This window comes from Octopus bimaculoides, chromosome 20, assembly GCF_001194135.2.
Source record: "Octopus bimaculoides isolate UCB-OBI-ISO-001 chromosome 20, ASM119413v2, whole genome shotgun sequence".
NCBI lineage: Eukaryota > Metazoa > Mollusca > Cephalopoda > Octopoda > Octopodidae > Octopus > Octopus bimaculoides.
Genome location: NC_069000.1, coordinates 6,804,889 through 6,815,049, shown reverse-complemented (window position 1 = coordinate 6,815,049; position 10,161 = coordinate 6,804,889). Strand labels below are relative to the sequence as shown.

At 35.2% G+C, this 10,161-nt stretch overlaps 2 protein-coding genes across 5 annotated transcripts in view; one reads left to right on the top strand and one right to left on the bottom strand.

Annotated features, from left to right (window-relative positions):
- Window positions 1–556: 556 nt before the first annotated feature.
- LOC106869188 (chromosome transmission fidelity protein 8 homolog) lies at window positions 557–8,705 on the bottom strand. 2 transcript variants are annotated; one of them, XM_014914819.2, is made up of 3 exons: window positions 8,587–8,705; window positions 2,209–2,326; window positions 557–1,352 (listed from the first exon to the last, which is right to left on the bottom strand). In XM_014914819.2, the coding sequence occupies exons 1-3, from the start codon at window positions 8,607–8,609 to the stop codon at window positions 1,125–1,127; spliced, it is 369 nt and encodes a 122-aa protein (XP_014770305.1). In that variant the 5' UTR covers window positions 8,610–8,705; the 3' UTR covers window positions 557–1,124. The 2 variants fall into 2 exon arrangements, with proteins under 2 accessions (XP_014770305.1, XP_052830902.1); XM_052974942.1 differs by lacking the exon at window positions 8,587–8,705 and adding an exon at window positions 3,648–3,730.
- The window catches only part of LOC106869186 (histone deacetylase 6), a 36,745-nt gene continuing 32,284 nt past the window's right edge, over window positions 5,701–10,161 (top strand). Inside the window, exons 1-2 of one of the 3 annotated variants that reach the window (XM_052974938.1) lie at window positions 5,701–6,047; window positions 10,106–10,146. In XM_052974938.1, coding sequence (XP_052830898.1) covers window positions 10,136–10,146 — 11 coding nt within the window. In that variant the 5' untranslated portion in view covers window positions 5,701–6,047; window positions 10,106–10,135. Of the gene's footprint in view, window positions 6,048–8,643; window positions 8,766–10,105; window positions 10,147–10,161 lie in introns of those variants that run through there. The other 2 variants (XM_014914816.2, XM_014914815.2) reach the window with 2 other exon arrangements.

Genomic DNA, 10,161 nt, shown 5'->3' with positions numbered 1-10,161 from the left:
CTCACATCATAACACATTCAAAGCTCTTACCAGTTATCTTCCTTCCATTGTTGGTGTGGCAGCATCAACAGGAAATGCTGTAGAGAAACACTACTCTGCCTCCTTCCACTGCTGCTCCTGTTATTGTAGTCTATCTCATTGCATTGTTCTGCATCTGGACTTGGGAAAAGAGACAATCAACATAATTATCCTTCTTCTTAGCAAACCAGAGACGGAGGGAAAACTTTTCTCCTGGAACTGAATTAAGACTTGAAGTCTGCTTCCACAGCAATGTTCTGACAATTTGTTTTGAAATGTGGCAAATAAAAGACATGCTTCCAAACTGCAAGAGAGCTAGTCAGCTAACTAGATAGATAGATGGGTGGATAGATAAATATATGAATAGATATATAGAGAGATAGATGCATAAAGAGGGAGGGAGAGAAGAAGTTGTGACATTTAAGTGTCTGTATTAACCTAAATAATACCAAAGTTATACAGGAATATGGTGCCAGAGTTAAACAGAGACAATGTGGAGTGTAAGACAAGATGTTTTTTTAAATAAAAAAACACGAAGTTTTAAAACAAATTATTTTTTTTATATAATGTAAAGGATTTCTCGATTAAATATTTTATTATAAAGTCAGCAGTTAGACATGGGTCAACTAATAATAAATTATAATAGAAAACCTAATAGTTAATGAATAAAAAAAAGTTGGTTAAACAATATCAGCTTTCAGGCAGAATTTTGGGAGAAGTTGAAAATTTGTGAAATACAAGTTTTAGATAAACATGGGATTTTTGCCACTTTCCACACTATGGAGAGAACTGTTTTAAAGAATATTAACTGCAATAGATGGTTTTTACACAATAGTGAGTTCAACATGTTTTAGAAAGAAAATACTAGAGTTCATTGCAAAGAATCTAGGTCTTGTAAACAAGACAACAGACAACCTCACTTCATCTTTGCCCTTCATTTTGAAAATGGTTTTGGAATGTTATGTTGCTTCTCAGTGAAGTGCAATGATTTGCAACTGGTTACACCAAATTACAGACCACAGAGACTTTGGGTAGATAGATAAATAGTCTTTGGTATTTCATCATAAAATTTTCCATGTTTCAATAATAATTACAAACATAAAACATCAAACTTTCTTTGGAACATGCGCAAGAATAGGCTTTGGTCGTGTTTTGAACAACAATTTTGTTTTAATGATGGCCTCCACTCCATATTCAGTGGCTCTGTTTGCTGAGTCATCATCCGTCTCTTCACTTGTTTTATGATGGTGCTTAGTCAAAAGAACAAAAGGCTTCTCAAGTTGCATCTTTTTTCCATAGAGGATATGGTGACCAATGATAAGAACAGGTTGTTCCTGAAAACAGATCAAATCTATTTAGTAATTGATTATTGAAATGTCATCTCTCTCTCCCTTCCCCTCTCTCTTGTTCTCCCGTTTACTGTATCACCATCACTATTTCTGCTGTTTTGCACCACCAGACATCCCCTGCTCAGTCCTGGCCCCATTCATTCTTACATAATTTTCTAACCTATTTCTATTGTTTTCCAGCTCCACCTAATCACTGTCTTTCTTATAAAATGAGACTAAGTCATTTGGCTACTCTTCAGCAAGAAACCTTTTCTCATACTTTACCCCTACCTCTGTTTCTCATCCCCCAGCATAAAGCTACTCTCATGAGATTCATAGTTTTAAAGCACCCAGTACACACTGTAAAATTGTTGATGCTAGGAAGAACATCCATCTGTAGAAACCATGCCAAAAGGAGACACTGGAGCATGGTGCAGGACCTCTCAGCTGAGTGAGGGAGTGGAACCAAGATTGTCTGTGCCAGTGACATGTAAAAAGCACCCTTCAAGAGTTGAGCCTCATAGAGGCTATGACAAATAAACCACACCCTCGGCAATATGTCGTGCTTGAGGGAAGGACCCATCAGACCAAGTGAAATAGTTGTGGTAGATACTGGTGTCACACAGCTAGCACCCGTGCCGGTGGCATATCGAAGCACCCAGTGCGTTCAGGTTGTTGGCATCAGGAAGGACATCTGGCTTTAGAAACCTTGCCAAAACAAGACAATTAGAGCCTGGTGCAGCTCTCCAATCTGCCAGATCTTGTCAAACCATCCAACCCATGCCAGCATGGAAAATGGGATCTTAAATGATGAGGGTGATGGTAATAATGATGATGATAAAAAATGAATGAAAGCTCTTACTTTAGTTGTGAAATGTAAATCTCCAATAAATTTACCCTCTAATGGCACAGGGTATCGCATTTCAAGATCTCCTTGGAGTTCTACGATTGTCCACTCTGGACAGGATTGACCTGATGACCTGTAGCAAATTGAAAAAATAAATTATAAAAACATAAAAGTTGTTACTTTGAAGTCGATAAATTAGAGAAAGGTGGGTGGGTGGAAGGGAAGTTAAGGCAATAAACCCATGCTAGCATGGAAAGCGGACATTAAACGATGATAAGAAATTAATAATTACATAATGAATTTTCACTAATAATAATAACAAGAGCACTCAGAGAGTCAATGTCAATTTGATAAATATAAATAAATCATCTGCACTGGCTGCCCCGCAAGAAGTTGTGAAACCCTCATCTGTTGTTTATGACAGGAGGGTCGACAATTTGAATGGCACATTATTTCATTAATGTTCTTATTTCAAATCTGGCTGAGGCTTAGGCAGGAGAAAAGAGTTTTATAGAAAGTGGACAATTCAGGGTGGTGGTAGTTACAGCATTGGTAGCAAGAGAGAACTGTGTCTTAAGGGTCTGTGTGAAAGTGGTACGAGAGCAACAAATTAAGTGGAACAGCTAAGTGAACTGGGCCATAGCAGCAAACATATCTATTTATTTTACAACTTAAATGTGAACACAGCAAATATGTAGGATATATGGAAATTAAAATCATAAATGTCAAGTGGGAATGACAGCTGCATCTGTTACCAGCACATTGGGTCATTAACTATGAGACTGGTGCTACTGAACGAAATTTTACAGTGAAAATTCTGCCTTGCCAATATATAATTCAGCATGAGAGACAGACTGTTAATTAAAACCAATTATATGGTGTGACAGTTATCATACTGTCCAGTTCACAGTGGTTCTCAACAGGGGTTCTATTGTTAAAATTTATCTGTAATAAACTGGTTATATGTCTATAATACATAAAATATTAAATTTTTTTTTTTGTTTTTTTACAATTCCTAATAATATGGTAATGCCTTGATATATAAGTTAATTTGTTCCCAGAGATCACTCATAAAGCGAAAACTCGTAAAGCAGAGCATAATTTCCAATAGTAGCAATAATTCCCAGAAAAATATTTCCGATAGTAGCAATTGTGCCCAGAAAAATATTTTATCTATAAAATTTATAATACTCGTAAATAAATGGTAATAAAACAACAGAAGAATGTAAAGAATATTTAATGTAAAGTAAAAAGAATGTCAAGATTATTTATAATAAAAAAAATATTATTATTATAATCGTTTTCTGAATCACTCTCACTCGCACTAGGCTTGCGCACACCATCACTTGTAGACGTGATCACCAATTCACAAGCACTCCAAGACAGACTTGTAGGTTTCTTTTTTAAAAACATGTCTTTCCTTTCCATCCCTTCACAGTCAGTAAAATAAGTACCCGTTGAGCACTGGAGTTGATGGAATTGACTGGATCACACCCCAGCCAAAAAACCTCAGGCTTTGCATCTAGAGCAGGAAAAAAAATAAAATAAAAGACAATTTCTGTATGGGTATAAGTCTAAGAGTTGTATAGCTGTTGACCTCTATTAGGCTGTGTGAAGGTACAATGTCATTAACCTATAAAGGTTAGATAATATCATATATTCTATTTCTGCACCAAAAACAGGTTCTGGAGACACAAAAAATACCTCAGAGATAAACTACATTCAAAGTTTCATTTCTGTAATACATGTACACACACACACACTTTACATACATAAATACTTGTATCAATACACACACTATCTATCTATCTACATGTATACATATATACATACATACATACACACACTATTTTATTGAAGCTGAAAAAAAAATAACAGTGTCTTAATCTACTTTTGCTATTCAAGTAGTTTTTCTTCACCTTGTTTTGTACCTGTGTACTCATGTTTTTGTGTGTGTGTGTGTACATCTATCTACATACATATATTGATTAATATTTAACGCAAGTGACTCAAGGGTCAAGAGTTTCGTACATTAGCACTTAACAAACTTCGAAGCATTGTCTGTGTATGTGTGGGTGGGTGTACCCATATATACTTTAGCTAACTTTATCAAGATTGTTAATACTTACTTTGCTAATATATTTAAATATATTCATTGAATATTTTTTTTTATCCTTTTGTTACCCTGTTGCACTCTTTCAAATATTTTCTGTTGAAGTACATTGTCTTTGTTTAAATTAAATTTTGAAAATAACGAAGAGTTTATTGAAATAACTTATTAAGCCGGCCTTATGCTAAAATTTGAAACCAATATTTCTATACAGGTGAACTGGCGGAATCGCTAGCACGCTAGACAAAGTGCTCAGCAGCGTATATATTTAGGTTGTAAAATTGTAAATTAACCACCCATATTTTTTTTTTTTCAGTATCAGGTCAAAGCTGGGGCACCACCGTTTTGTTTAACTGTTATTATTGAGAACCTTCTCTAATATGTGGTATTTGGTGAATAAGGAAGTTTGATGTCGCTACCTTCATTTGCACCTCTTGCTGTTATATATACAATAATAATAAAGGATGTTACCGTATATACGTTTACAAACCAAGGACGGTATATAGACCTCCTTGACTCAAGTTAGAGAAGGGGTGCATATTATACACAAGGTTTAGGTTTTTCAGAGGCACAGCCCCCTAAAAATCCCCTGCGTATTATACTCAAGGGCGGACTATACTCGAGGATTTATGATATATATATATATATATATATATATATATATATATATAAATGTATCATGTGATCAACCAGACTATGAAATGCTGATATACATGACTGGTCAGATTGCACTTTGCATCGTTTTGATGCCACCCCACTGGCTAGGCATGCAGTCCAACATTCTCCTTGATCAGAAAGTAGTCCATTGCTGAGTTACTCATTTGCAGCTATGTGGACTGGAGCAACATGATATGAAGTGTTTTGCTGAAGAGCACAATGTGTTGCTCAGTCTGAGAATTGAACTATCTAGCAATTGTGAGTGAAACACCCTAACCACCAGGCCACACACATTTATGCAAATACGTATGTATGTTTATGTGTGTGTATCTTTGTCTTGACATCATGCAATGGTTGTAAATGAGCATCACCCTCATGCAAGAGACATTGTTTCCAAATTTTAGTCGAAAAACATGTCTGGCCATGGGGAAATTGATGATGATGATGATGAGTGAAGAAAATGTTATCGAAAGTAAACGCAGGCAGATGAGTGACCTTGTTGACTTGTTAACCTGTCTCTAAAACAATTCCTGTATTCTAAACCGAAAGAAGGAAAATGATACAAAAAAAAAAAAAAAAGGGACGACAGAAAGAAACAAGGACTAGTTGGAGTCCTGCAACATCGACAGGACTAAATGAGAAGAACTGGTGACAGACTTTTTAAGGGTGGAGACAATCACTTCATCGGGGAGCCGAACATTTTGGAAAAAGAAAGAACTGAATATTTTGGAGAAAAATAATGAATGAAAGAAAAGTGCTGCGGACTTTGGACACCCAAAAACTCATTATGTCACAACTTGGCAGTGTAGAAAAAATTCTATGTCATCAAGACGTTGAGACGATCACCCTCGCCAGCGATGAAAGACCACAATGACGGCTTGCATCCGTGCAGTGTTTGTAATCGAGACAATTGAATTTTTAGTTATTTAAGTAGGGCAGTAGCGGTGGCGGTAGCTCATTTGAACTAATTTTAGAGGAACACAAGCAAGCAACATCTGGAGGTGAAGAGAGACAGACTCATATTTGATTTTATCGTCATAAAGTCTAAAACAGCAGATAATATCCAGTCACGGGAAGAACTTGGAAGGTAAATAACAAATTATTAAGTCATAGTCGCCGATCGTAATTCCATTCACTTACATATATAGGATGCATTTTCATATAAATCGATTCGCTGTACTCGACTGCTACCTTATTTTATTAACCCCGAAAGGATGAAAGAGTTTATCTGGGCGAGATTCGAACCCGGAATGTAAATAGCCATAACTAAATACCATGAGGTGCACTAATGATAGAAAAAATTCCTCACTCTATCAGTATTTGAGATTTAAAGAACAAGTGCCCTTTCTCTCAAGCTTGCACACACACACAGCAAATATATATATATATATATATATATATATATATATATATATATATATATATATATATATATACACACACACACGGACTCGGCGCAGTCCATGTAGCGATCAATTACAAAGCAGTGTAGCGTAAAATGTCCATAATTGAAAATCCAAAGAATGCAAATGATAGATGATTCGCTTGGATTTCTTCACACATGAAGAAAGGTGTGAAACGAGCGTAACCTTACGGAAGTCATGTGGTTAAAATAAATTCTATATTCAGCTTTCACGCATCCTCTGACTATATGTTCTCTATCTATAATAAACTTAATTAACGTTATATTTAAACTAACTATTATAATAATGTCGCTATTGTTATTGTTTTTTTTTAACACTGTTTACATTGATAGAAATGTAATACAAAAAGTTATTCCACCGTACGTCAGAATCGATCCCGCACACCTACAATGGAAAACGTTGCTATTATTCTTTCAGTTCTTTTTTTTTTTAAATATATATCATTCAGACTTGTATATCTAGCATTACATTATGCAATGTGTCCTTCCCACTTTTAAAAGGTGTTGGATAGCGGTTCTCTACCAGGGTCCATATAACCCTCGTATTTTAGAAATCCATAATTTTATAATTAAATATTATTAGGAATAGTAAAAAAAAATTGTTAAAATATTTTGTGTATTGTAGAAATATAACCAATTTATTGCGCGTAAATTTTAACAATTTTCTTTTACTATTCCTAATAATATTTAATTATAAAATTATGGATTTCTAAAATACGAGGGTTCACCCAAGTACAATAGGAATCAAAGGAGTAAGTTTGAAGGAGAATTAGCTGTTTTTTCTCGCAGATCGAGTGACCATATACAGATTCCTGGCTTCATTTTTGAGGATATTTGAAGTGACAGAGCAATCGTATAAGTTTTTTTTCTTTAACTTACAATCATTTTTAAGTCATGGATTTTTTTCATAAAAACTTTTAAAATCACCAATTACATGGTAATTACTATGAGCTATTATTATAGCTAAGCGAGTTTAATTAACGAATCAACTTAATTGAATAGACTCTCAAACGCTGACGGGGGCACTTACTCGTTCCGAAGATCATGGAGGGCAAGCCCTCATCAGCTGCTATGTAAACGCTAGACTCTGGCGCACTTGGAACTTGGTGACATGGGGTTGTGACTGACTCTTTCCTCACACCCCTGCCCAATTAATACCACAAAAATTTAGTATTATTCCCAACTATCAAGTATTCTAGTTATCATTAGAAGAATGGTAAATAATTAATAATCAGGGATATTAAATAGTGTATAATAAATTACTGTTTCATTTGACTTGTTACTTTCGTCAAGTGAGTGTGTGTTTATTCAGATTTGTCGAGCGGATGAAAGACAATGTTACTAACTCACTCATGACGCCATAGACTTTTACCGAAAGATTACCAACTACTGTAATGGCATATTTAAACATATTTAGAATATTTTACAAAATGTTTAACTCTATGTCACGTCCTTAATTATGTTGGACGTTTCTTCATCGGCAGAAGAAATACAGATTTCTGAATATTCAAATATTTATCAACCAGCTTTATTTGTTACCTAATTGCTTTTGAAACCAATGACGGCCTTTTGGGAAAATGAAATCGTTTGATTTGCTAGAAATAGAAACCATATAGCCATCATATGAATCCCAAAAGCATTAAAGGTTGAGATGGAGGAAGGGCAGGTGAGATCTGCGTAGCTAAATTGCTTTTGGTCACAGGTTTATTGAATAAGGGCTAGACTGTTGTTAAACTATTAGAACACGTTTGTTTGACAAAATATCAATGTCTAAGATCGCCTCGACATTTTTAGGAGTGTGAGCAGAGTATTAGTAGACGATATCGATTCATAATTTAACTGCCAGTTTACTTTATCGGCCCGAGACGGAAAGAAAGGCAAAACTGACCATAACGGGATTTGAACAAAAACAGCTGGGGCTAAATACCGGAAGATATCTTGACTGACGATCTGACACTTCTACCAATCCACATAATACCTACTTCACTTGTAGAAATAACAGCCAAATATCCATCATATTACGCTATTAGTTTAATCCTTTTAAAAAAATGAATGAACACGTCAGCCAATGTAATAGAAGGCAACGTATGGGCCTCAACAAGTTTTATCACTTAGACTACAAACAAGAAACCAGTGAAATATAATATAACATGCAAATAAGGATTACATATTAATTCACAATGTCTGAGTTTAAAATACTTACATTTTTATAAATATTTGGACCATCTTCTTATTTTTTCAGCCTAAAATTGCGGGAGATTAATTACTAACTGACATTTAACTAAGGCGGGTATTGAAGCACCATACGCTGATAGGTTGTTTATTGTCACGTGGGTATTGTCACGTGGCGCCCCGATCAAGTTCATTGACAAATCACTGAAGGTAAGACGTAGTGAATTGTTTGTTGTTTTACGAACTGTTTATCTACTCCACGGTGAATATTAAAAAAAAAAAAAATAATAATTGATAATTTACACTAGCAGAACAGTGAGGTGCTAAGATCGGTTAAGGTCAGCCGATATATTTTGCATTAGTTTAGATACCCTTTTTACATTCTTAGTTCAAATCTCGCCGAGGTTAACTTCTTCTTTCGGCCTTCCAGGGTCGATAAAGTAAAATTCAAATCAAGAACTGAAACCGATTTAATCAAATACACCCTCCCCTTCCATATTTTTTGTTTGTTTGTATTATGCCAATGTTTAAATCTACATTTAATTTGATCTTCGTCATCGAATGTCCTGTTTCTGGTTATGTCCAAAGCTGGGTTCGAACTCGGAACTTTATTTCTTAATTAATCGAAGTAAAACAATCTCTTTCTTATTCCCTGTGTCACTGCCGCATGTATATTTTTTACTTGTTTCAGTCATTTGACTGCGGCCATGCTGGGGCACCTCTTCTTGGTTCGAATCCAGTCCGATACTATGTATACATCTAGGTGATAGGACAGATTCAAGCGTAGCGTAAATATTGATTTGCCACAAGCACATGGCGATACATTGAAGCGATGTCATGGCTGACTAAATATTCACAATAATACATATTAGATATTCAATTATTTTAATTTAGCATTTGTTTTCCTGTCGATAATTAGGATTAAAACTAACCGACTAGATGTTTTCTTTGCAATATCTGGTTCAATATTTGTTTGGTCTAATTCAAATACACTCTACTTCACTTTGTCTTTCGGTTTCTTTTGCTATCAATAAAATGCCAGTAACACATATAAAATGGTATAAAGTTAATTTTATTACATATAGAACACGTATGTATTTGATATATGAATAATACAAAACCACATTAAAATACAGATCCTAAACAATAGTCGTGATTCTTCCATACTTTTGTTACTGCCTTGGTGGGATTTTTACAGGTGGATGCCCTTCCTAACACCAACCACTCAGCAGAGTGGGAGATAGCATATGGGGTCAGCATGGCAATACTCTAATGACTGAAGGTGGCAAGCCGGCAAGACCATTAGCCCGCCGGGCGAAATGCTTGGCGGGATTTCGTCTGTCTTTACATTCCGAGTTCAAATTCCTCCGAGGTTGACTTTGCCTTTCATCCTTTCGGGGTCGATAAATTAAATACCAGTTGCGTTCTGAGGTCGATCTAATTGACCGGTCCCCTCCCCACAAAAATTTCAGGACAGTGTTTTTGGGGGTTGTTTTCTGTTTATGTTGCAATGTATTAATAAATAAAAATTGTTTTTTTTTCTATTCCAGTAAATAAAAAAAAGGATTGAAGAAGTAAAAATGGCTTCAAAGTAAGTAAAAACATT